Here is a 27,893-nt window from a genome sequence, read left to right as displayed (position 1 = left end):
CACACTAGTTTCTCCTGACCCCTAAGTATTCTTATGGTTAATGATTTCCCCCCACTGACCATCTAGTCTCCAAATCAGATTTCCAGATGTTCTCACCTCTCGGAGGTGGGAAAAGGTGAGTAGAAGACCAATATCAATAGCAAAACAAGTGGCAATCTTATTCTAGCTTAGTTGAGTGTATGTCTAAGCACTTCGTATATCCCTAGAAATTTCTGGGAAAAGTATTATGCCATCTGGTGGTAGTTCATGAAGCACTTTCATGTGAGTAAACAGTTTAAAAGGAGATAGAAACAGCTGTGATTGTAGACTGAAACTAGTTCTTTGAAAATTTCATGAATATTTGCCTTAAGTTCTATACTACACTTTAAAACGGCTTCATTGAGACACAATTCACACACCATTGCCCTTCACCCATCTAGAGCATACAATCTAATGTATTTTAGTAAATTCACAGATTTGTGCAACCATCACCACCGTCAATTTTAGAACATTTTGCCTCTTCAACACCCCCATGTACCCTTTAGCTATTAGCCTCCTATCTGCCCACGCCTCCCAGCCCCAAACGACTACTACACTGCTCTCTGTCTCTGTAGATTTGTCTATTCTGGACACTTCATATAAATAAAATTTTATAATATCTGGTATTTTGTGACTGACTTCTTTCACTGAGCTTAATATTTTCAAGATTTATTCATGCTTCAATTAAATAATATTCCATTGTCTGGGTATAGCAGATTTCATTTATCCACTCATCGGCTGATGGATATTTGGGTTGTTTCTACCTTGTGGCTATTATGAATAATGCTGCTATGACTGTTCATGCCCAAGTTTTTCTATGGACATATGTTTTCTCTTTGGTGTATACCTAGAAGTGGAATTGCTGCATCTTATGGCACTTCAATGTTTAATTATTTGAGGACTTGCCAGGTTGTTTTCCAAAGAAGCTGCACCTTTTTTGCTCTCACCAACAGTTTATGAGGGATCTAATTTCTCCACACCCTCACCAACACTTGTTATTACCTGTCTTTTTTAAATTTTATTAAAGCCATTCTACTGGGTGTGAAGTGGTATCTCACAAATGCGGTTTTGATTTGCATTTCCCTGATGAATAATAATGTCAAGCATCTTTTCATGTGCTTAGTATATCTTCCTTGGAGAACTATCTCCTCAGGTCCTTTCTTTATTTTTAAATTAGGTCATTTGTCTTTTTTATTATGGAGTTATAAGAGTTCTTTATATATTCTAGATACAAATCCTTTATCAAATATTATTTGCAAATATTTTCTCCCATTCTGTGGGTTGTCTTTTCATTTTCTTGAGTGTCCTTTGAAGCAAAAATATATATATTTTTATTTTGTATTTTTGTTAATCCTCACCCAATTTTTTCCATTGATTCTTAGAAAGTGGAAGGGAGGGGGGAGGGGAAGAGAGAGAGAGAGAGTGAAAGAGAGAAACATCGATGTGAGAGACACATCAATTGTTTGCCTCCCACATGCACCCCTACCAGGGTTGGGGATTAAACCTGCAACCCAGGTCTATGTGCCCTTGACCGGGAATCGAACCTGTGATCCTTCAGTGCTTTGGCTGATGCTCCAACCACTGAGCGACACCAGCCAGGGCAAAAACATGTTTCTTTTTGATGAAGTCCAATTTATTTTTTTCCTTTGTTGCTCATGCTTTTGGCATAACATCTAAGGATCCATTGTGAAATATGTGGTCCTGAGGCTGGTGTGCCAAGTGGTTAGAGCATTGGCCTGTTCACCAAGGGTCATAGGTTGAATTTCCAGTCAAGGGCACGTACCTGGGTTGCAGGTTTGATCCCTAGCCTCAGTCAGGGTGCATAGGGGAAGCAACCAATCAATGTGTCTCTCTCATATGGATGTTTCTCTCTCTCTCTCTCTCTCTCTCTCTCCTCCTCCTCCTCCTCCTCCTCCTCCCTCTTTCCCTCCATTCTCTCTAAAAATCAATGGAAAAAATATCCTCAGGTGAGGATTAACAACAACAAAAAAATCTGTGTTCATGAAAATTTACTCCTATGTTTTCTATTAAAATTTTAGGTCTTATATTTATATCTTTGGTCCATTTTAAGTTAAATATGGTGTGATGTAAGGTTCACATGGAAGACCTCTTTTCCCAATACATTGTCTTGGCCCCCTTGTAAAAAATCGCTTGACCACAATCATATGGTTTTATTTCTGGATTCTCAAATTTGATTCAGTTTATCTGTATACCTATCTTTATGCTAGACATACTGTCTTGATTACTGCTGCTTTGTAGTAAGCTTTGGGATTAGGATCCTTTGCAATTCCACATGAAATTTAGAATGAGCTTGTCAATTTCTACAAAGAAGTCAGCTGGGGTTCTGATAGGGACTGTATTGAATTTGTAGATAAATTTGGGGATATTGCCATCCTAACTATATTAAGTATCCAATCCATGAACATGGGATGTTTCTCCATTTATTTAGGCCCTCTAATGTCTTTCAATATGTTTTATAGTTTTCAGAGTATATTTTTGAACTTCCTTGGTTAAATTTATTTCTAAGTATTTTATTCTTTCTGATGCCACTGTAAGTAAAATTGTTTTCTTAATTTCACTTTTATTCTAGTTCATTGCAAGTATATAGAAGAAATACGAATTAATTTTGTATATTGATTCTGTAGCTGACATCTTGCTGAACTTGTTTTTGAATTCTAATAGGTTTTTTTTTAGTAGGTTCTTTAGTGTTTTCTATATACAAAATCATGTCATTTGTAAATGGAGATAGTTTTATTTATTTTCCAGTATGGATGCCTTTTATTTCATTTTCTTGCCAATTGACCTGAGAAGAATCTCCAGTATAATGACAAAAAGAAGTGATTCGAGTAGACATCCTGTCTTGTTTCTGATCTTAGGGGGAAAGCATCTAGGCTTTCATCATGAAGTGTCATGTTAGCTGTGGGTTTTTGTACACAACCTTTATCTAGTTGAGGAAGTTCTTTTCTACTTCTAGTTTGTTGAGTGTTTTTATGATGACAGGTTGTTGGATTTTGCCAAATGCTTTTTCTGTGTCTACTAAGATGATCATGTGGTTTTCCTTTTTTATTCTATTTTTTAAAATTATTTTTATTGATTTTAGAGAGGAAGGGAGAAAGAGAGAGAGATAGAAACATCAATGATGAGAATCATTGATCAGCTGCCCCCTGCATGCCCCCTACTGGGGATCAAACCTGCAACCCGGGCATATGCCCTTGACTGGAATTGAACCCAGAACCCTTCAGTCTGCAGGCTGATGCTCTATCCACTGAGCAAAACCAGCTAGGGCTCCTTTTTTTTTATTCTATTGACTTATTGATCTATTGATATGGAGCACTTATGATAAAAATGGAAAATACAAGTATTAAGATACTAGTAACTAAAGTAACTTAGATAAAAGATATCCCCAAACACATTCCCAAAACAAAATCAGTCAAGAAGCATTAATATTTCTTGGTGATGGAGGAAAAGATAGGTAAATTTAAAGAAATCCACATTTGAGAAGTTTCTGAAGATGATTTCTTGATAACTTTAAGTTTTGACTTTGATGGTATATAAAATATTTTAAATTTCTTTTTGAAATATGTTGCTCATGAGAAGTAACAGGGGTACTGGAATGGACATGGGCTTTGGGAATTTAGACACAGGTTTGAATCAAACTTTCCAAGCCTTGGGAAGACTATGAACAAGGCTAACAGGAGTGCTGTGAGGAGAGAGGGCCTGGCTGAGTGGCCAACTAACAGGCAGCAGTAGATGAAACACTGGTACATGTAGTAGGGTAACAGGCAAGCTCTACAGACTGCTAGGCTCCAAATCCTGGTTCCAAACCCCTATTAAGTATAGGTATGTGATCTGGACAAGTTATTTAACCTCTCTGTGCCTAACTATCTTACCTGCAGACCAGAGATAAAGTTATTTAACCTCTCTGTGCCTAACTATCTTACCTGCAGACCAGAGATAAAGTTAGGAACTCACATAAGAGGAATATTGAGAGTGATAAGTGAGTTGATCTACTTCCATAGCTAGCCCTTGGCAAGTATTAGCTGTGATTATGAAGTTAAGATAGCATTGATAGAACACCTATCCATGCAAGATGGGTGGGGGTTGGGGAGGCAGGATCACCTGGTGGAAAGGTCTTGCCTGGGCTTGTCCTGGGAGCATAGGGCACTGGGAGTCAAATAAAAGCATCAAGTCCAACTTCCCAGGGATACACTCAGGCTCAATGCTGGCAAACAGCGGCCGTTATCATGTCTGCAGGGGCCAAGGGCAGGACTCAATAGCGGCCGAAGAGAGCTAAGAGTTTAGAATGGGGCTGGATGGAATTGCAGGCAGGAGTTGGGGAGAGGATGGCTTAATTCAGGGGCCACCAGGTATGTAGTATGTGGATGAGTCAGTCCAGCTTAAGTGGCTGGAGCAAGTTAGATAAAAGGATGGACATGAAGAAGGAAACGGTAGCAGAACTCATATTACAGAAGGTAACAATCAAGTTCTATTACTCCCATACTTTATAATGAAAGATGCATCCAGGAGGAAATAGAAGGTCATGATTTCATCAATAGTATCATCAAATCTATGAATTACAGCTTTTATTAAATTTTAACTCCATATTTGTAAAATGGTCCACTTTTTAAAAATGATATTTTTATTGATTTCAGAGAGGAAGGGAGAGGGTGAGAGAGATAGAAATATCAGTGATGAGAGAGAATCATTGATAGGCTGCCTCCTGCAGGCCGCACACTGGGGATCAAGCCCGCAACCCAGGCATGTGCCCTGACTAGGAATTAAACTGTAAACTCCTGGCTCATAGGTTGGCACTCAACCACTGAGCCATGCCGGCTGGGCTAAGATAGTTAAAAACATTCACATCTTCTAGCTCCCTGGTTACTCCCAGCATCCCTTTTGTGTAGGTGAGGCCATTGCTACTTAAGGAGGATAATTGTCACATCACCCAGAGACAGAGCTAAGCTAGAGCCTGGGCCTCCGGACCCCCAGGGGCCCCACCCTGGGCCACATGGCCAAATGGCTGACCTTGGTAGGTGCTTGTGGGCTCTAGATAGAGTAACATTTACAACCTGAACTTGAAACAGGTACCTTTTCTAATCCCGAAGAACCTCGGAGAAAGAAATTCCATTCGGCATCAGTTAAGCTTCCTTGTTGACGCATGATCTCAATACAGAGCATGAAGCTGTAGATGAGTTTATGTTGTTCAAAGAGTCCTCTTGAAACATTGGCATATGCAGTCAGGAGGGTTTGCTCCAGGAGTATGTCCATGCGCTGCTGTAGATCATCTGTCTTCTCAGAAGTTTCAATTGTTGTATTGAACAACTGTGGGAGAGAGGGCTCGGTCAATGTCCCTGATTTCATTCCATTTTTGTGGAGGAAAATCACATCTCTGCTCCTCTCCTCCCTTCCCTCATATTCAGTGAACAAAGAGCAGCACAGGGCATGGGTACTGTGCTGTGGAAAAGTCCAGAATTCATCCCACATTGGCACATGACACTTATTTTCTGCATTCCCCCGTCTCTCCCCATTCTTCAGAAACGGGCCAATGCCAAACTCCGGACAACATCCCAAAGGCATCATCTCGATGAGAGACAGAAAACACAGAGAAATGCAGGGGAGCCGGCAGAACCAGGGTTCCCATGACCTCAAGTCAGATTTGATAACCCCCTTGGGGTGAGCGATGCCAGGGCCAGGTGAGGTCACGTGCCCCTCTTGGCCCTGCCCCAAGACAATTCTCAGGGTGTGGAAAGAGTGTGCTAGCATTTTCTTTGACGTTTAAGAGCGCCCAGTTTTAAAGGAGACTTCCTTCCTACCTATTTCCTACCTGGAGGTGCCCCACATTACAAGGACGGGGAGGGCAGCAGAGATGGTGGCATGGAGGGCGTAGGCATGAGAGGGCCATTTCCTGCAACCTACGAGTAGCATGTGAGGAAGAGCTAAGCATTCCCGAGGGCCCCACGCTGCGTAAGGAAGCTTGAGCAGAGCCTGAACCTGCCCGTGGGCTGGGCTGGAAGTCACGGGGGAGGGGAGCATTGCAGCAGAGACTGGGAGAGTCTCATCAGGGACTGGAAGGGTGTGTGGGTTCAGTCTCAAAAGATCCACAGCACAAGCAACAACAGTGTGAAGTGACCGGCTTTGGCCTGGGGTGGCAGGCTTCTCTCGCTGGCTGGAGTCTGACTGCAGCCTCACCCATCCCCGTTTTCCCCTAGGGTGCCAGGGCCCACGGAATGCTTAGTCAGTGTTCCATGAATAAAGAGTCTGTTCCCATCCCTCCATAAGCACATTGTTGTGGTCTTCAAACAATTTTTTATGACCCTAGGCCAGTGATGGGCAACCTTTTGAGCTTGGTGTGTCAAACTTCGCCAAAAAACTGAGCATAACTCGGGTAGTGTGTCACTTTGAAGAAAAAACATTATTTCGCAAATGTTTCATCCTCAGGAGCAGCAAATGTTTTATCCTTGGCATGCGGCCGCCTCAGCGGCCAAGTGTCATCAGAAAAGGCTACGCGTGTCAGTGCTGACACGCGTGTCATAGGTTCACCATCACTGCCCTAGGCCAAGCCTGGTATTTCCTCTAGACATCCTGTTTTAACTCATAATGGGCAGAGCAAATGTGTTGGATACAAGACGGACACCAATTGTTCGCTACTCCTCCCAAAGAGGAATGGAGTCTAGTGGAGTCTAAATCCCGTACTCTTGAATCTGGGCTGGCCTGGACTCAACTGACCAAGGGCGGGCAGCAGAAGCGATGAGGCATGACATCCAAGGCTGGGCCGGAAGAAATCTCAAAGCTTTCGCCTTGGTTCTTAGGACGTTTGCTTTGGGGAGGTGCCCCCTTGGAACCCAGTGGCTGTGTTGTGAGAAGCCCAAGCCACAGGGCGAGGCCAATGCAGGCCACTGCCGACAGCCCCGCCACGGGAGTGAGCCCATGTGTACGTCCGGCCTACTCGAGCCTCCAGATGACGGCAGCCCCAGAGACAGGGTTCACTGGAGAAGGTGGCATCCGAGCTGGGAGGGCAGGAGTTCTGAACGGAGGGAGTGCGATCAACAGAAAGCGCCCTGTGAGTCTGGGGAACGTGAATGACCAACTTGGCTGCTGCTGCGGAGTGCGGGGAAGTGTGGCTCGAAAGGTAGAACCGGCACAGGTTGGATTTGGCGTCGGAGTGCGAACTGTGTTTGATGGGAAGTATCTGTGGAAGTCCAGTTTGGACCCCAGGGATGTGGAGGGTGTTTTGAAACCACTGGGCAGAGGCTGGCCTGGCTTCCAGTGTGAGAGCCAGCCCTGCCTAAAGGAATGAGGGCCGGTGACAGGAAGCAGAGGTGTGCTGCAGGGACACACGGCGTTATCTACAGCTCTCTGGCGTTATCTACAGCTCTCTACCGTTTCCTACTGTGCGTGGCATACATGGAGAGGCCTTTGTCGGTTGAGGTGTGTTATGGGTATGAGCACAGGTGATTAGAGAAGTGAAGGTAAGCTCAACTGCTCTGTATAGAGAAGGCAACAATGTAGACGAGAGGGGGTGGGAGCTGGTAGATGGTGGGCTGAGGAAGAGGCCACTGGCAGCTGAGAGAAACTGCGGAGGTGACCGGAGGGACCACTGGGGGTGCTTGCCAAGTTTTGCTGTGTAGTGAGTGATGCAAACTCTCTCTCCCTGGAATTCGGCAGGTGAATTGACATCGCTTGCCAAAGATTTGTGACACTGAATTTGCTTTTGGGAGCTCTGGAATGAGGGCTGAAAATAATCCTGTTTACAAGACACCAGATAAAACTGAACTGTGAGTATAAGATCAAGTAGGGGGACCACACATAGAACAAGGGAGTCTTACAGCGATATGGTGAAAGTGGGAAAGGGACAAGAAAAGCTCCTCTAAATGAAAGCCAGGGGGAGGAGAGTCAGTCGTCTAAAGTCCTGGGAAAAAGACACAGACCAATTAATTCACATGAGTGCTGGCAGAGACTTGAGATATGACATGAAAAACTCTAACAGTGGAGAGGAAGCCGGTTTACTGCAGAGAAAGTACAAAGAAATAGCATGGAGCTGGGACTCTTAGAAGAGAAAAAGCCCTGGCCGGTCTGGCTCAGTGGAAAGAGCATCAGTCCACGGACTAAAGGGTTCTGGGGTTCGACTCTGGTCAAGGGCACGTACCTCGGTTGCAGGCTTGCTTCTGGGCCCCAGTTGGGGGGTTTACGGGAGGCAACCCATTGATGTGTCTCTCTCCCATCATTGTTTCTCTCTCTGTGTCTCTCACCCTCCCTTCCACTCTCTCTAAAAATCAATGGGAAAATATTCTCAGGTGAGGATTAGCAAAAAACAAAACAAAACACACAAAAACCCCCACAAACAAGAAGAAGAAGAAGAAGAAGAAGAAGAAGAAGAAGAAGAAGAAGAAGAAGAAAGGGAGGGAGGGAGGGAGGGAGGGAGGGAGAGAGAGAGAGAGAGAGAGAGAGAGAGAGAGAGAGAGAGAGAGAGAGAAAAGGCAGGCAAAAAGGAAAACAAGCAAGCTACTGAGTGGAGGAAGCCCAGAGAAAGCTCTCTTTTCTTCCTCCTCCGACTGTTCTGAGCGCACTGGGGACTCTAGTCTTTAGGAGACACGGCAGGTGGCCTCTGACCCCAAACTCCTGGAGGACTTTACCCCATAACTGGATTCCTGATTGTCTGAGGCAAGAAGAAACTCAACAGGGTTCCAAGGAAACCCCAGGAGATCACTTTCACTAACAGCAGCGCCACACTCACCTGTTTGAAATACTTTAAGGAATACTGGTACATAGGGTCTATTTCTGAGAGGCTGGCAATCACGAAGTACATGACGGAGCCTTGGGTGGCGACCGGCCGATACTTCTCTCGAGCAACGTTTATCATCACTTCAGTGGACTCTGCTTCCTTCAGCCTGCTTTTAATGGCCCCAGAAGTGATCTGAATGAACATAGGAAAACACCTTCTTAAGGGTCTGTTTTTTTTTTTTTTTTTAAAAAGGTGGGATTTGGGGAATATACCCAGTTATGTGTAGGAAAGAAATAAGGGTACAATGCATTAATGATTATAATAAGGGGGTCCCCAGATAGAATGACTGAGTCTGAGGACTCAGCGGCCTCCTACTGTCCGAGCCGACCCCCTTTCCTCCCAGAGTTAGGAATAGGCCAATGGGAACAGGCCATACAAACAGCCCCGAGAAAACTGAAGCAGTCCCTCGCTGAGACAAATCAGAATCACTCCTGAAATCACTAGCACAGTACTCCCAACTGCTCCTGAAATGACCCAGGTTCACATCATGAAAGGGAAAGGGACACCCATATCTTGTGGCCCAAAAGAGGTGAGCAGAGATGGCCTGGAAGGAAGTGGTACTGGCACCACATCCCACCCCAGAACCATCAGGAAGACTAATATTTCCCCCTGTCTTTCCCTAGCGTTCCCAGGTACGGGCGTCAGGGAATCTGGGGGTGGAAGCTGCTGCCTGTGAAGGGTTATAAGCCCACGTAAGTTGGAGCCATTTGCAACATCTTAGCTGTTCTCTTAGTTTTCTGTGTTTTGGGTCGTGGCCCTGGGGAACCGTTCAGCACATGGGCTTTCCATGAGTCCCTTCTCTGTCTCCCTCAGTCTCTCTGTGTTGCTGGCTGGCCCCGTCCTCCTCCCGGCCTCTCCACTTTTTTCCAGCTGTGGATGTCCCTGGGTGGGCAGATCCTTTGTCCTAGAAAGTCAAAGGGTCCATGAGCACTCCCTCTGCTGCTCAGTATTTGCTATACTGAAGGGAGAGCGACAGGGACCTCAGGCTTCTGCCTAGACCCTCACTACCGGATAGAAATAGAACGTGAACCACATATGTAATTCTAGCTTTTCTAAGTTTATTATGCGAGTAAAATGATCTTTAACATGACATTTTATTTAACCCACTACAATCCAATATATGCTGGCTATAAAGACATAATTCATATAAAAATTATTGAGTTTTTTTTTTTACAGTTTTAAATTAAGTCTTTGAAATCTGGTGTGTATTTTACACTAACAACACACCTTAGTGCCGACTAGCCACGTTCAAGTGCTCAATAGCCACAGGTGGCTAGGGTCTAAGTCTAGACTATCCACCCAAGGCCACCAGGAAAGGGAGTTATATCCAGGAATCAAAAGCTCAAACTCTCCCTGTATTGCCCCCTTTCAGAACCTGAGGGGACAAGGAGGAATGGAAGAGGAAATATCAGTACGGTTTTGAGGCCCGTAAAGCAGACATGAAGAGTGGCAACGACTCAGCAGACCCAGGGAAAGGGATTCCTAAACTGGCAAAGGGGAGAGCCCAGAACTTACCAATTTCTAAAACAGTACACCCTCCCCGCCTGCCACCCTCCCCGCCCGCCGCCCCCTCCCGCCTCTTCCCCCCCCCCCCCCCCCCCCCCCGCCCCGCAAAGGCTCAGCACCACTGGATGTGGGAAGGGCCTAGAATTAGAAGTGGCTGAGAGACTCCCAGGTCTTGTGAGAAGGGAGTTTCTTTGACGAATCCTGAGAAGGGATTTGCTACTGGCTAAATCCTAAATCCCTCCCCACACCACGCAGCCGGGGGGGATTGGTCCTGCCCCACCCTCGCTGAAAAACAGGTTTCACCCCCGAGGAAATTAAAAAAGGGGATTTTTTTTTTTTTTTTTGATGGAAGGAAACCAGGCACAGTTAGTTGATGGCCAGGTTGAGAGATCATACTGAGAACAGAGGGATTAGGTGAATGTACAGATGTTGGGTGCTAAGATCTGAGCTCTTCTCTTCTCAGCCTTCCAAAATACCTGCAGCCAGACCTGCACTGAGTGTTTAACTACCATCAGGGGGGAGATGGGAAGGGCGTGTGTGTGTGTGTGTGTGTGTGAGAGAGAGAGAGAGAGAGAGAGAGAGAGAGAAAGTTAACAGTTAATGTATAAAAGAAAAAACTCAAGAAGTAGAAATATGAGTCTATTACTTAGAGAAAGGATAGTAAAACCCAAGTAACCCAAACAAAAGAGATGAAAGCAGTTGTCTATGAAGGGAGTCATAGGTGTGTGTGTGTGGTGGGGGTGGGGGCGGGGAGGGGCGGGCACAGAGAAGGCAGGAAATGCTATCCTACTTAATAATAGACAAATATGCAAATTGACTGTACCTTCGCTATGCTTGTGATTGGCCAGGAGGCGCGGGGGGGCAGGACTCGGGGTGGCCGGGGTGGCTGATTGGGCCGGCGGGACACTGAGCTCGCGTCGCTGGTGGGACGCTGAGCTCGCGTCGCCAGCGGCGGCTCGAACTCAGCGTCTGCGCCATGGCTGTGCTGCGGCACAGAAGGGGCCTCTGGGGCAGCGAGCTCACGTCCCACTGCAGACCACCCAGCTTCCCCGAGATCGAAAGCAAAAGTGTGGGAGCTGGGTGCCTGTCCACTCAGGCACCAGGCCTTTCAGAAGCCTCCGCGGCACCGGAGGCTTCTGAAAGGCCTGGTGCACCAGTGATCAAAAGCAAAAGCGTGGGAGCTGGGTGCCTGTCCGCTCAGACACCAGGCCTTTCAGAAACCTCCGCCCCGCCGGAGGCTTCTGAAAGGCCTGGTGCACCAGCGGACAGGCACCCAGCTCCCCCCGTAAATGTGAATGATTCAATCGTGCATTGGGCCTCTAGTTTTTACATAACAAACCTTGTAGAAATATTTTGTTCTTTAAACAATTTGCATGTACATAAAACTTTGATAAGAAAATAAATAGATTAACAACCAACTTCCAGAAAAGAAAAACACAAGATAGGATGAATGAAAAGAGGATAAAGAGATGGATGAACAGCCCTAGCCGGTTGGCTCATTGGATAGAACACTGGTCCATGGACTGAAGGGTCAAGGGTTTGATTCAGGTCAAGGGTATAGAACTCGGTTGCAGGCTTGATCCTGGGCCCCAGTAGGGGCGTGTGCTGGAAGCAACCAATCCAATTGATGTGTCTCTCTCACAGCAATGTTTCTCTTCCTCTGTCTTTCTCCCTCCCCTCCACTCTTTCTAAAAATCAATAGAAAAATGTCCTCAGCTGATGATTAACAAAAAAAACAAAACACACACACACACATACAATACCCCTCCCCCCCCCGCCACACACAAGAGATTGATGAACAAACAAGAAAAGAGAAGTAAGCAATGGAAGACCCACAATTTCGTGTTTATTATTGTTTCAATACTGAGATAGATCCCAAGAGACTGTAGGATATAAAGCATAAAACATTTCCCCATCAAAGTATTTTTTAGTAAATTATTTTATGCTTCTCACAAATGGCTAAAATAATTTTATAGTTTGTATTCCCAGTATACTTTTAAAATTATGATTTGAATCTGAGAAATAATTCAGTGCAAGATATACATGTAATATAAAACTTCCTCTTACTATTAATACATTTTTACTGAGTGCCATATATACATCCAAGGCACTATGCTTAGCCCTTGGAGAAAGAATATCAAGATGAACTATTCAAATTCTTATTACATAGACATGAACCACCAAGCAAAAGAGATAAGACATGTTATAGATACCTATGACATAGGGTAAACAGGGACAAGTACTATAATAGAGGCTTGGATAAGATGCTGTAGGTGTTCCAGGGAGGAAGAGATTAATTCCATCTGGGAGTATTGGGAGACTTCCCAGAGGGGCGACATTAATATGAATATATAATTGTGTTATTCCTTTCAACTTATATTTTGTTCCAGTTCTTTACATTACATGTTTTATTTAAAAAAAAATGCAGACAAGAGGGGCCATTGTCTATAATTTATCTTCTCTTCCTTTGGTTGGTGCCAGACAAGTATACTCATAAGTGAGCCCTGGAAGCCAGGTGTGCATGCCATTCTTGCTGTAAAAGGCTTTGTAGGAACTCTCAAAGGCTGTAGCTATAACTTCTGGAGTCACACACTTTTTATAAGTACTAAAAAGATCTTACTTGCCTTTGAATCCTGAAGTGTCTCAATAAGCTCCTCATTGTCCAGAATATTACCTTCAGACGTAAAGAGCATTTTCAAGATTTTATCTTCAATCGTTTTTAGCTGGTTTTTATCAGTGTTGATCCTCACAATGAGCTTGATTCTTTGTTCTTCCAACTCAGGTTTCTCAAGTCGCACCACATCACTAGAACCAAAGTTTGAATACGATATTATGGCTTTGTCAGTGCCCTAAAGTTGCTTTTCTCCCTAAAGTTGCTTTTCTCTCTCTCAAAATATATATCTACACTAATAAAAGAGAAACCTGCAAATTAACCATTACTCAGCTATGCCAAATCACGCCCATCAGCCAATCAGGAGCAAGTATGCAAATTAACCCAACCAAGATGGCAGCCGGCCATGGAGCTGGAGTCGGTGATGGAGGAACCAAGCTTCCTGACTGGCCCTGGCCTCTGCTCAAGGCTACAAAGTTTCAATTATAAAAGATAAATAAATCCTAGATACTTGCATCCAGCTGGCCCTGGCCTCCGCTAAAGGAGGTGCTGAAAAAAAAAAAAAAAAGAAAAAGAAAAAAAGGAGGGGCTGGGACGTTGGGTCACCAGCAGATGATCAGGCCAGGATGGGATGGCAGGGGCCGTTGGGGGTAAGCAGACCAGCAAGGGGGCCAGTTTGGGGTGAGCAGGCCGTCAGTGGGGGTCAGTTGGAGGTGATCAGGACAGCGGGGGGGGGCAGTTTGGAGTGAACAGGCCAGCAGGGGGGCAGTTGGGGGTAAGTAGGCCAGTGGGGAGGGAAGGTGGGGCGAGCAGGCCAGCTGGGGGGGCAGTTGGGGGTGAGCAGGCCAGCAGGGGGGCAGTTGGGGGTGATCAGGCTGGCGGGGGGCATTTGGGGACAAGCATGCTGGCAGCGGGGGGCAGTTGGGGGTAAGTAGGCCAGTGGGGAGGGAAGGTGGGGCGAGCAGGCCAGCTGGGGGGGCAGTTGGGGGTGAGCAGGCCAGCAGGGGGGCAGTTGGGGGTGATCAGGCTGGCGGGGGGCATTTGGGGACAAGCATGCTGGCAGCGGGGGGCAGTTGGGGGCAAGCAGGCTGGCAGGCAGAGTGGTTAGGGGCAATCAGGCAGGCAGGCAGGCAGGTGAGCGGCTGGAGCCAGCAGTCCTGGATTGTGAGAGGGATGTCCTACTGCCGGTTTAGGCCTGATCCCTGTAAACCAGCAGTAGGACATTCTTCCAGGGGTCCCAGATTGGAGAGGGTGCATGCCAGGCTGAGGAACACCCCTTCCCCCGTGCACGAATTTCATGCACCGGGCCACTAGTATATATATAATTTGCTACTGGCTAATGCTACTAGCCAAGTCCTAATGCAAGAGGCCCCTCTTTTGTTGGGTTTACATAGTGGCTATTCAGTGAATTACATATTAGTTCTGTTTCTTTATATTGTATTTCAAAGCCTACACTACCACAGTTTTTGCTCATCTTCTCTTAGAAAAACTTGCTCAATCCTGATCTCTCTAATTATTCAATTTCTGTCTGATGTTTGTTTGTGCCAGGTGAAAATGGTGTGTGGAACATTCTTTTATCCCATCACCTCCCTGAAATGATTCTTGATTGCATCTAATAACGGGACCTTACTGCTAGCCTCCCACTCCACCCCACCCCTGTGCCCCCTCCTGTCCAAATGTGAACTTTTCTCTCCCTTTACTTGTCCTCTCATGATTTTCTCCCAGCACTGTTTGCAGGAGCTCTTATTAAGCATCACTCTGTTCGAGGCACCCTGTTAAGAGTTTTATGTGGATTCTCTCTTTTAATCCTTTGAATGCTCCTGTGAGGTGGGCACAATGGTTATCACCCTAGCTTGCAGATGAGCATACAGACCATACAGGTCATTTCCTGGGGCCACATGGAAATGCTTTGAGAGGCAGAGATGGGCTCCTACCTGGGTCAGTTGTCTCCAGGGCACATGCTATTACCCGCTCTGAAGAACTGCCTCACACAGTAACTCCTTGTTTATTTGTTATGCACATCCTGAATTCAGAAACTTAAAAAATTATTACATGAAGACCATAAGAAATCATCACTGCAAATCCACTTGTTTACAGGATTTTTTTAGAAGAGTATAAAGTGCAGCCTGGAGATTCAACACTCCAGGACTGAGCCTCAACATCCCCCCGTTTCTTGTCGGCACTTCTGCCTCTCAGCCCAGGCAGTCTCACACGCGACAGCTCAGCGACACAGCTCAGCTCAGCCCCTCATGGGACTGAGTTGGTGTGCAAAATGTTCAGCCGCGTCCTTAGAACATGGCCATGAACTGTGGGGAGATACCCTTTGTCTGGAAAGGTGTGAGCCTAGCACAATTCAAGCAAGTTAGCAGCTGGCAGAATAGATTTCTAAAATAAACGAGGAAAATGAGACTTAAACTCATTAGTGATACCGGGAGAATATCAGGATAATCTTGATTCAAATATAAAGGATTGTATTTATTTTGAATATGGGTCTAAATTATATTTTCCTTTAAAGTTAATCAATATATACACACATAGTTTTTAACTAACATCAATGTTGTTATTTTAATAAATATTTAAAATATTTTGCCTTCTAAACTTCTTGGCTAATTCTGATGGTTAATATAAACAATCCATAATCTCACTTTTGGAGAATGGAGATTTAATCACAGACAAAGTATTACCAAGGGAGGGTATTTTTTTTTTTTTTGAGGTAGACAAATGTAGGTAAAAATAAATGCACTGAGAAAATAACTAGAGTTGAGAGAGACAGGAGAAATACATTTGAGAGCAGTAGTGTTTTTTCAGTGGGGAGTAATGAGTCTCTAGAAACCATGGACAACTGACTTCATTTACTTGCCCAAGATCGGAATCCCAGTGAAAGGGAAGAGCCAGGCTGGGCTGCAGGCCTGGCCTAAACCATGGCCGAGAATGAAGAGAATATCCCTGATCTCCTAAGGAGACTGGACAAGATCAGCAGCTGCAGAAAGTGATGACAGAGTCCCGGGCAGTGTGGCTCAGGAGGTCATGGTTCGATTCCTGGTCGGGGCACAAGCCCAGGTTTCGGGCTTGATCCCTGGTGTGGGGTGTGCAGGAGGCAGCCGATCAATGATTCTCTCTCATCATTGATGTTTCCATCTCTCTCTCCCTCTCCCTTCCTCTTTCAAATCAATTAAAAAAAAAGTGATGAAAGAGGGAAAGAACTTGGCCATTTATTGTTATCTTTGTGGTTGAGGGTTTATGAGTGATGTTTTCTTTTAATACATTAAAATTTTTCTTTGTCAAAATTTCTAAAGAAAATATTAGGATCCACCCCCCCTTTTTTTATTACCTTAACAACTGGTCCTCCAGACCTGACCTGGTCACAGTGAAATTGATGATGGTAACTTTAATGCACACCTAGAAAAGGAGCATAGAGTCCATTCAAATGCTTAAGTTCATACTGAGCAAATGAGAAGTGCACTCTTTATTAGAACATGGCTCGCTATTACCCAGCTGAACATGCTCATCCACACGCACACACACCAACCATCCTGTCTTATAAAATCTTAATATGATTCTCCCTGCCAGTAGGAGTGAGTCTAGTTCCTCAAATGCCACAGTTATAGGTGAACCAGCAAAGAGTTAAAAAGAAGCAGGGTTATAGAACCAATTGCTCAGGGTCAGATTCCAGGTGCACCCTTTAGCACATGTATGATGCTGGACAAGCCATTCACTCACGCTGAGCTTTCCGTTCCTGATATTTGAAAATTGGGATGATAACAACTCATGAGGTATATGTAGGGACCAATTGAGATAGTAAAATCCCTTAGTTACAGTAACTTGCGCATAGTTTGTCCTAAAGAGAAGATATTATTGATAATAAATCAAGCTTTACATATTTTGTCTCATCATAACATTTTAATGAAAAATTGCTATAATATTCTGACATTATTTAAATAAGTCAACAGGTGTTAACTTATTTAAATAATGTCATCAGAATATTGTAGCAATAAATATAATAAGAGTAGGTGTTTGCATGTAATGTATTTTATATGTTATTCTTATTTAATCTGCATAACAAATCCCTGAGGTAGGCTTTCTCTCTAATTCACCCATAGTCACAGAGCTGGGGTTGGGTAAGGTATGCGATGCTCCTTCTCAAAAGTTAAATAAGTGAGAAATCGAAGGTTGTAAGTTGATCACTTTTCTAAATTCTAAAATGGCACTTCAGACATGCACTCTGGCAGGGGTTGACACAGAAAACCTTGACTTAGGTTTTTAATGGCACTTCCCTTTTCTTATTCAAGAAGTGTGTCAGTTTTATTCAACCCGAACACATCTATGAAGTCAGTAACTGAAACGAATATGACGCCATTTAAAAGGGTATATTTAAAGATATTTTAAAAATTGTGTGTGTGTGTCCCAGCCAGTGTGGCTTAGTGGCGGAGCATCGACCTATGAACCAGGAGGTCATGGTTCGATTCCTGGTCAGGACACATGCCAGGGTTGCAGGCTCAATCCCGGGGTGGGGGTGTGGGGGGGAGGGGCACGCAGAAGGCAGCCGATCAATGATTATCTCTCATCGTTGATGTTTTTTTCTCTCTCTCTCCCTTCTTCTCTGAAATCAATAAAAATACTTAAAAAAATTGTGTGTGTGCTGAGCAGTAAAGTCCCTTCCCTAACTGTCCCAGCCCCATTAGAGAAGCGGAGACCTGCTGGGCTGGAAGGCCCTGCTGAGTGTGCAGCTGTGCCTGGAACTCTGGCAGCACAGAGTTGGGAGGTGGTGGAAGGGGTAGGGTCGGGGCGTGGAGAGCTCCTCAGAGCCCCTTCTGGGAAGGAAGAGAGGAGTCCCGCTGTCTTTATTGCTGTTGCTACTGCTGTGGGCTCTTCAGCACAAGAGTAGAGATTCTGGATCCTACTGTGGCGCAGGGACATGTGTGTGGAAGAGGGGGCGTTCACACAGCTCCCTCAACTAGTCTAAGAGCATGAGGAAGGGGACAAGATGACTTCTCCCCCAGGACTCCAAGTACAGACACTGGGCATTTGAATCATGATTCTCTGATGTTGCCGGTCAGCAGAGTTTTCCTTGTTTGGGGCTGTATGCCGTGGGTATCTGCACACTTAAACATGGACAGCGCCCCTTCCATAAACTCTCAATTAAACTCTGAGTCAGGTATCAGCCACAACAAGAGGGCCCAGGTGGCCCTGTGCCGAAGGAGGGGAGGAATGATTAGAGGGGGTGGTGCCCTGTGATGTGAAGAGCAGCTGTGGACCAGGAGGGAGATGGTGAGAGGGCTGAAGAGGTGCACAGGGGAGTGAGGTGGGCAGCGGCCTGGGGATCGAGTGGGGAGGATTGGAGTCGCACCTACAAGGCCAGTAGAAGGGTGACTGGACTCAGAATCAGGACTCAGAAGAGAAGCAAGATGGAGGGTAATGGAAGGAAGTGGTGTGTGTGTGTGGGGGGGGGGGGGGCTTGGAGAGGGGACAGGGAGCTGGGGAAGACTTGGTCCCTTCAGGTGGGAATCCACCACACATCAGAGACCTGTCACACCATAGTAATCCATTCAGGCCGGGAATTCCAGACCCACAGCTCATACCTCAGGCAGGTAGTGGGGATTTGGCAATTTGGTTGTCATATAAAACCTAAAGTTTTTGTCATAGTCAATATCTGAGTCTCCAAGGTGAATGAGCAGTCGTCCACCACTTATGAAGGTCTGTTTCAAAAGAATGGGTTCTAGAGCTGGATCCAAGGTTTCTTTAAGCTTAAAAATTAAAACAAAAATACAGAAAAAGTTAAAGGAAACATTAGTTAATGGGTGACATCAGTCTTCACTGAGAGTTGGTGAGGTTTCCTGCTTCAACACTGAACTTGGCACTCGTCCCTCATCCCAGCCATCTGCTCACATACAGCTCTCCGCCCGCTCCTTACATGCCCTCGGACACCCCAAGGCCCCCCACACTCCAGTGCTACACAGCCTGAACTACCACCAGGACTCCCAGGCTGCCATCAACCGCCACATCAGCCTGGAGCTCACAGCTTCCTAGTCTTACTACTTTGACTGCCGTGATGTGGCTTTGGAGAACTTTGCCAAATCTTTTCTTCACCAATCTCATGAAGAGAGGGAGCATGCTGAGAAACCGGTGAAGCTGCAGATCTCATGAAGAGAGGGAGCATGCTGAGAAAACAATGAAGCTGCAGAATCTTCCTTCAGGATATCAAGAAACCAGACCTGATGACTGGGGGAGGGGGCTGAACGCACTGGAGTATGCGTTACACTTGGAAAAAAAAGTGTAGATCAGTCACTACTGGACTTGCAAATCTGGCCAGTGACAAAAATGACCCCCATTTGTGTGACTTCATTGAGACTCATGACCTGAATGAGCAGGTGAAATCCATCAAAGAACTGGGTGGCCTCATAACCAACCTGTGCAAGAGATGGGTCCCCAGAATCTCTGTGACAAGCACAGCCTGGGAGACAGTGATGAGAACTAAGCCTTAGGCTGCTCCCCAGAGCCATGCGGGTGACCTCCCTGGTCAGCAGAACGTGCATGTTGGAGTTACCTTTACCTTTTAGGTAACTTGTACCAAATCATCCACTTATGTTCTTTCATTTGTACCATTTCTTCAAATAAAGTAACTTGGTACCTCAGCGTAACCCTCCCCTCCACACACATGGATGACATCAACTTCTCCAAATTCCTTAGGCCGCAGCATTTACTTTGAACAAGCAGTCTTTCAGTGATCATATGGATATTTCACACTATCCGCTCACTACCTCTGTCTATTTTCCAGCGATTGCTTTATCAATAGTCTAGGGCCGTGGTCGGCAAACTGCGGCTTGCGAGCCACACGGCTCTTTGGCCCCTTGAGTGTGGCTCTTCCACAAAATACCACAGCCTGGGTGAGTCTATTTTGAAGAAGTGGCGTTAGAAGAAGTTTAAGTTTAAAAAATTTGGCTCTCAAAAGAAATTTCAATCGTTGTACTGTTGATATTTGGTTCTGTTGACTAATGAGTTTGCCGACCACTGGTCTAGGGCAATAAGAGCACGTAAGGGCAACACATTGCTCATCCCCAGGATGAAGAAGCTGAGGAAGGAGTGTCCCTGCAGGGCGGTCCTCCAAGAGGTCCCAGACACAAAGGACCCGTCCGCTCTCACAGCTGTTCCCAGTCGTGAGTGGCCAGTCTGCAGCTTGTTGTCCAAATCTGGCCTCTGCGGCCTGTTTCTGTAAAGCTCTGGAGCTCAGAATGGCGTTACTCTTTTAAAAGGTGGTAAAAAGAAACAGACAAAACCTCCAAACCAAACCAAACCAAACCAAAGAATATTTGTTCAGAGAATGTTTGTACAGAGACTGCATGTGGCCTGAAAGAACTAAAATATCTGCCTCTTTACAGAAAAAAATTGTGGACTCTCATATAAGACAGTTAACCCCCACCCCAAAGCAAACCTGGTTAGTGGTAAGAACTTGAACGTGCAGACGTTGCCAACAGACCCCATGACAAACATCGTTGTCAGCATCCACGCGGTGGGGGCCCATGGCCCAGGAGCTTCAGCATTGGATTGTAATCAGTAGTTAACAAGCTTATTTCACACTGTGGCATGGCACCCAAGCATGGAAACACTTCAAACAAAAGTTTGTGAGGTAAAATTTCCCTTACTACTCAGGATACAAATTTTGTATTTTTAAAATTCTGTTCTATTTCATTAAAAACATGCTGACTGAGATAGACTAACTCAATTTCACACCATGACTGGGTGGAGACAAAGTTTAAAAATACCCCCTACAAATGCCTAAAATAGCCAAATGAAACCAGGTGTGTAATGCTACTGACTCCACGTCGCCGAAGGCAGGAGCAGCCGGACAGTGTCCCATTCCTGGCTGGGGCCCTGAGCAGTCAGCTATAGACAACCGCCCCCACCCCCTGCTGTCCAGGGCAGCACGTCGCAGAAAGTTCTCTGTCCGCTGCCATGAGAGAAGGAATTCCCTCAGGACCTCCTGTGTTATGAAGTAAACCGGGGTTTAGGAATCCAGGATGAGGCTAACATAGCTGTGCCCCATCAGATTTGGAGACCTCACCCTCTCCTGTAACGTCAGGATTTGAATCAGGACCTGGGACCCATTACAGCACTTCCCGGTGCTGGTCAAGGCCACAAGCCACACATGGAAGCTTCATTTCCTACCTCTCCCCTCCCCTTAATGGCTCTGTGAGCACTGGGCTTGCCCCTGCAAAGCCCTGAGCACGAGTTCTCTTCCTCCCCTTCTCTCATTGCCTCTCTCTTGTCTCTGTTTACTCTTTGTCCCCAGCTAGATTGTAAGCTATTGAATCCTCCCCGCTCAGTCCCCAGGCTGATGCCCTATCTCACTCCCCTGTACTGTTTGCCACTGATTCTCAAACAATGTGTGTTGAATGAGTGAACCATTTCGAAAACTTCCATTCTTGGAGTGATTCCGAAGAAATGGAGCACTTGGGCTCAACAAATATCCTTTAAAAAACAAGAACACAGAAGCTCATTCTTATCACATCACTTAATTTAAGTCTGACCTTATATCCAAGCAGAAGGTGATGTTTCTACTCCCTGGACTGATTTACTGGCTTCAGATCACTAGTGTGTGTGGACAGTCCCTGATGGCACCACTGCTTTGAATTTTCGGGGCAGCTAACCACCAGGAGCCACAACGAGGCCGGAGAATCAGCCACGTCCCAAAGCAGAGCCCATCCCACGGAACACCAGAACCATGTCTGCAAACGGGGAATTTTCCTCAGTAAACAGCTTGCTCCCCGTGTGCGAGTGTATCATTCAAGAAGCAAAGCAATCAGTTTGACTGACTTGCATGTGGACCTGACTGGTGTCTTCAGCGCGATGCAGATGTGGTGCGCATAGGGTGCCAGATATAACCTGGAAGTTGGGGGCTAGCAGGAGAAAAGGAGCATGAAAAGCAAACCTCTTCCAGTAAGACAGGCAAACCGAGTCGGATGGAATTTTCGAGCGTGCGTAAGAAATTACTATCCGTAAGCTTAATGATCTTTAAGCCACTTTTGATTTCCTTGTTCCTTATCCAGCGATTGGCCTGTGTGAGAAAGCACAGAGCAAGGCTTTATGAATGGCTAGGAGGTGAAAGCTTTTAAAAGTCAAGTTAAGAAAATTTGTTCAATCAACAAACAGGTTTGAAAGGTAAAAATAATAACATAAAAAATACCACCACCACTCCCTCACAAATAAAAACATGTTTTAAGCCCAATGTTTGGGATTCTTTCTTTTAGTCAAATTTGGAACAAATGAAGAAAAGATCCACCTGGAAAACATTATACTTGTGCTGTTCCAGCCCGTCTCTCTGCCTTCACAACGGCTCCTTTTCCAAACCCGGTGGAGTATAATCTGAGCCATGGGGTTAGGAGTCAGGTAGCGGGATTCTGTAAATTCTAGGCAGGCTGGCCCTAAAACTCATCAGACCCTTACTTCGTTTTGATTCCTCAGACTTTTTAGGAACAAGGACTATATCAGAATGAGTTTCTTCCCCCCACCGAAAACAGAAGAGTCAAGGTCAATCCCCTAAACTAATCCCATAACAATCAAAAGGAAGTTATGGGTGCCTCCCTTTTCTACATCCACTGAATGAGGGACTTGGGCTAAAAGACTCTAAACTCCCTCTAGATCTCCATCCCAGAATCTCACAAGTCAGTTCAAGTCCACTTTAGCACCAGTAATGGGTAGCACAGTGTGAAGCATAGTCAACCTGAAGAAGCACTTGTTACACACCTGATCTTGGGGGTCAATCATCAAAGGCCATCGTCTCCCTTGAGTCACCAAAATGCCATTTTCCGTGGATATCATGTCCCGGGGCAGCCCATCCGTGTTCCACTGCCGAATTTCGTAGGGATCACCAAGAATGCTGATGAGACTGAAGGAAGAATCGATGGGGATCTCCAGAGACTGGCAGTCCTGGGTCCAGCACTCTATCAGCTGCAAGGGCAGGAGAGCTTACTTGTAGGGAACAGGAACCCTCAGTAAGTGAGGGCACACACACAACGTTGGGTTAGGGGGAAGTCCTGCCAGGCTCAGCAGGCATCCTGGCGAGGAGCATGGGACACAGGAATTGGACTAAAAATTAGGAGATCTGGGTCCTTTGGACATGTCACCACCTGGGCTGGACTTCATGTGTAAATGACAAAGAGTCACAGTAGTCTTCAATCAGGGGTGTACTGCCCCTCTTGGGAGAGTCTGGAAGCACGTGGAGAAGTTGGGGTTAACACAATGACCGAGGGAGCTACTAGCAGTTGGTGGGTCAGGGGAGAGGATGTTGGCAGGTCACCTCCTTCGATGAGTGGCACAGTCGTGCACAACAGAGAACACTGTGTCCCCAGGAGCACCACCGGGCTCCTGCGGAATCTATGAGTCCTATGCTGACTAGGTTTGGCAACTCAAAGACAAGGGTGAAACGTTTTAGGGAGGCATTTCGTAAAAATGGCTTGAAAATCACTCTGATCATTTAGATTCCTGTGCCTTGTTTTGCCTAGTCCTTTGAAGCCGCCTCACCAATTCAGGCTGACTTTAGATGCCACTTCTGATCATAATAGTAGGGGACTCCCTGTCTCTTTTTCTTCCCTCAGGTTCTTGTGATGTGAATGTAAGTGATGAATAACTTTCTAAGGCAGGAAAAGAAAGGGAAGAGAAGGGAGAGGGGAAGGGGAAGGGGAAGGGGAGGGGAAGGGAAGGGGAAGGGGAAGGGAAGGGAAGATATGTGTTAAGGAAAGGCTACCGGTAGACCATCACTGGCTGATGGGAGAGGGGAAGGGCTGTGGAGGTAGAAATAAATTTCCGGTTGGAAAACCTCCAGAGTGGACAGCCTCCATCTAAACTCAAGAAAAGGACCCCTGTCCTCCTCCCCACCCCCTGCCCCCGCCAGCCCAGTTTCAGCTGCTTCTCATTACTCTTTAGAGAAGGCATGTTTACTCACCAGTTGCCGATACTGGGCTGTGAAGGCCCCGTAATAGGCCACGCAAGCTGCTGCTATGAACACGTTCCCGATGATATTCGATAGCTCCTCGTCGAATTTATTGATGGTTTCTTCCCATCGAACTTTCTCATCTCCTAAGGCAGCTGTCAGCTTTCCAGCACGTATCAGACGTGCTTTTGTCAGGGCCATATTCCTTGCTGGAAAATTTTAAGAAAATCAGATTATGTTACTTAATCTTTTCCTAAAATAGAAGTTTATTCACCTGCTTCTGTTTATAGTAGGAATTAGCATTATTTAAGCACTCTGTGCTATTTATTTTCTGAATCAAATGCATGTGTTGCTTTATGTTACAACTAGAGGCCTGGTGCACGAATTCGTGCATGGGTGGAGTCTGGCTGGCCCTGCCCTGATTGGGGTGGGGGGGCCGATTGGGGCTGGGGCCAGCCAGGGGGAGGGGCTGCGGGAGGTTGGCAAACGGGGGGGGGGGGTGGACCGCAGGAAGTTGGCCGGCCAGCGCCCCCCTCCCCCCTCCCCCCTTCCCCCCTTCCCCCCCTTTCCCCCCCTTTCCCCCCCCTCACAGTGCGCCTCATAGCGACCGGTCGTTCCTGTCGTTTTGGTTGCTTAGGGTTTTATATATATAGATGTAACATGCCCCCAACAAGCCATATTCACATATAGGAGTTGAATCTATACAATATTCCAGTTCTTCTAATTTTATATTAGGAGGCATTTAATGCACTAGTCTAATGGAATTATGTCCTGCATGTTGAATGAAGCTGAGATATGACTGACTGCCTTAAAACTCCTTCTACTTTTGCCCTGGCCAGCTTGACTAGTGGTTAGAGTGTTGGCCCAAGGACTAAAGGTTTGTGGTTCAATTCCCAGTCAAGGGCACGTACCTCAGTTGCAGGTTTGCGGCCCAGTGGGGGTGCATGCGGGAGGGAACCAATCAATGTGTCTCTCTCACATCCATGTTTCTCTCTCTCTCTCCCCCTCCTACTTGCCTTCTTCTCTTTCTAGAAATCAATGGAAAAAGCAAGCAAACAAACAAAGTCTACTTTTGAAAATCAGGCATTTTCTGACCAAAATACATTTTATGAGTTACTTACTCAGACTTTCTTTCTCACCCACACTCTTATCATATTCATCTTGTAAGGCCTGTATTTGATCTTCCACTTTTTTTAGCAATGCTCGCTTTTCTTTCAGGGTAGCCATGGTAACATCAAGTTCAGCCTAATAAAATAAAGTAAATATGTATGAATAGGCCCCAAAAGAAGGTGAAATCTGCCCACGTATAATACATTTTTTAAAAGTAGGATGGATTTATGTTCCCTTTTACATGTCCTCAAACATTTTGAGATGATATATAAAGTTGAAACAAATATAAAATCACATAAGAGAAGAGCAGAAGCAAACAGATGAGAACAAAACAGAAACAAAGCCCAATGAAATAAATCCTAGAAGGAAAAGAGAGACAGATTTACCAAGCATTGGGGGTGAATTAGTGACTACACTGGATTACCAACTTTAAGCGATGAAACAAATGAAATAGCCCTGCAACAGTGAAAACGGATCTTTCCTGACTAGTTCTCAGGAGCAGGGATTGCACACCATGCCCTTCGAGCCATTGCCAGCCTGCTGCCTGCTTTCGTATGGTTTGTAAGTGAGTGGTTGGGGGGAAAAAAATCAAAAGAACAATATTTCATAACACATGGTGATTGTATGAAATTCAAATCCCGGTGCCCACAAATGAAGTTATATTGGAGTGCAGCCATGCTCATTCATGTGTGCAGTGCTGATGGTGTTTGTATGCTGCAAGGGCAGAGCCGAGTAACTGCAACAGAGACCCCAGAGCCAGCAAAGCTGAAAGCACTTACTATCTGAATCATTTTTAAAAAATATATTTTTATTGATTTCAGAGAGGAAGGGAGAGAGAGATAGAAACATCAAGGATGAGCATCATTGATTGGCTACCTCCTGCACGTCCCACACTGGGAATGGAGCCCACAACCTGGGCATGTGCCCTGACCTGGAATTGAACCGTGGCCTCCTGGTTCATAGGTCAACACTCAACCACTTAGCCACGCCGGCTGGGCTATCTGAATCTTTATAGAAAAAGTGTGCCAACCCCTACTCTACAGCCCTAGTTCCTTCAGTAACCTACTCCGCTAGATGACCAATCCGTCCTGCTTGGGACCTCACTTCCGATTGTGGATTAAGTTAGATTTCAGAGCCTCAGAGGGCACTGTCAAGGGTGGGAGTAATTAGAAAAGGGAAACATAGAACATCTGATCCTAGAGCTAAAAGGGACCGCAAAAATACCATAGGCAATATGAATATACTAAGAATTCATTTTCCTTTTTGCTGGAAGAGGGTTGATTTTAGAGGTCATTTCTGAAAAAAATAATCTTTGCTATGGAGTGGCTAAGAGCCCCAGTTATGGGGCCAGAAAGATTCTTCCCCAGCCCAGTTCTACCAATTTCAATACCTGTATTGGTGGTTTTGTTAAGCCTCAGTTTCCTAACCTAGAAAATGGGGATAATAGCAGGTGAGGATTAAATGAGATGGTACATGTGAAACTCACCCACAGCCCGGCACATCGCAAACAACTCATGAGGACACTCCTGATGTTAAGTTCTCAGGGGTCGACTCCGGAGCAAAAGTGAAACACCTGGGGATGCCCTGTTCTAATTCCAGGGACCCTATTGAGTGTCCTGACTGGAAACTTGCCCCTGGTCCTGAGCCTCCCACCCAGCCCTAAAAAATGTCCAACAGGTGCTGGGCTCAGCCTGGTGCTCTGACAGCCGCCTCTGCTCAGGCTCCCCTGCTCTGTGCTCTGCCTCTCCAACCTCTACCAGGCCAGACTTCCCAGAACACAGAGGCTGCAGGTCTCTGTTCACAACCCTGTTCCTTATCGCCTTGGCCTGGTATTGAGGGGCTTCCATTGCATGGCTCCCCCTGGTGGGCCGACCTTAGGTCTTCCTACTTCACATCCTCAATCTCTCTGGTCCTACTCCCTGCTGTGAACGCACCACGCTCACTCCTGCCTCCAGCATGGCCCCTACTGAAAAAGTCTTTCCCAGTCCTCTGTCTGCTTGAACCTCTGGGTGGGACGTTTGGAAATGGTAACTTCTAGAAATCATTGGAAAGAACGTAATTTAATCTAGAGCCCTCTGCTTTCCTTTAATTCATGTGGAGAATATTAAGCTGGATACCCAACACATTCATCATAACAAAATAAATTAACTAATAGGTCAAGAATAAAAAATTTAAAAATTGTTGAAGAAAACATGGACAAATTCCCTACGTTCTCAAAGTAAGGAAGGCCTTTTTATGTATGACACAAAATTCAAAAGCTATAAATAAAAGCTATAAAAAAGGTTTTTTACATGTGGAAACAAATAATCTTTGCCAGCTATTTTTTTTTTTTAAAGACAGAAACTAGAGCACTGTTACTATCTTCATTGCTTAGGGTCACGGGGCATGATAAAGGAAGTTTGAATGATGGGTGATCATGGCCTTTAATTCTATAAAAACATCACAACACAGATAACTACCTGCGCGGCACGGAGCTTCTGCCTCTTTGGTTCAACTTCTTTGACCACCCGAGAGTACAGGTCCATGGCTCTCACCCACATGCACATGGATTTACATGCTTTGGATACTTTCTCTACTTTCTCAGGCACAAAATCAGGATTATTAATATACTTTTGAAGCTTTGCCAATATCTGAGGCTTTATGTTTTCCTTATCATATTCTAAAAGTCTTCTGAGAAAGTTAGAGTCACCGAGAAGTTGTTTTGCTGTTGGCCAATCAGGCCTGAAAGACAGAAGTGGTAAGTTAGTAGCATTGTAATAAAATAGCATGGGAACCAAAGAAATACATTCTTTGGAGAACATTATTATTCCAATAAGTGGGTAGTTTTCATCTCAATACTATAATCCCGGTAAATGGTAGTTATGTACGCCATAATTTATGGGCAGACAGGTAATTGGATGGCTGATGTTTCCTACTACCCAGTTTTAGCAGGGAACGAA

At 45.6% G+C, this 27,893-nt stretch overlaps 1 protein-coding gene across 1 annotated transcript in view; it reads right to left on the bottom strand.

The window, feature by feature from the left end:
* Positions 1–27,893, bottom strand: part of DNAH6 (dynein axonemal heavy chain 6) — a gene marked incomplete at its 5' end in the record, with an annotated part of 218,796 nt that overhangs the window by 41,318 nt on the left and 149,585 nt on the right. The window contains 10 exons of the mRNA XM_079791646.1: positions 5,107–5,340; positions 8,753–8,932; positions 12,931–13,111; positions 16,249–16,316; positions 18,497–18,661; positions 21,844–21,969; positions 22,659–22,862; positions 23,857–24,053; positions 24,966–25,089; positions 27,414–27,675. Coding sequence (XP_079647772.1) covers positions 5,107–5,340; positions 8,753–8,932; positions 12,931–13,111; positions 16,249–16,316; positions 18,497–18,661; positions 21,844–21,969; positions 22,659–22,862; positions 23,857–24,053; positions 24,966–25,089; positions 27,414–27,675 — 1,741 coding nt within the window. The remainder of the gene's footprint in view (positions 1–5,106; positions 5,341–8,752; positions 8,933–12,930; positions 13,112–16,248; positions 16,317–18,496; positions 18,662–21,843; positions 21,970–22,658; positions 22,863–23,856; positions 24,054–24,965; positions 25,090–27,413; positions 27,676–27,893) is intronic.

The sequence above is a fragment of the Cnephaeus nilssonii genome (assembly GCF_951640355.1).
Source record: "Cnephaeus nilssonii genome assembly, chromosome: 15".
NCBI lineage: Eukaryota > Metazoa > Chordata > Mammalia > Chiroptera > Vespertilionidae > Cnephaeus > Cnephaeus nilssonii.
This window is presented reverse-complemented; position numbering and strand designations above follow the sequence as displayed.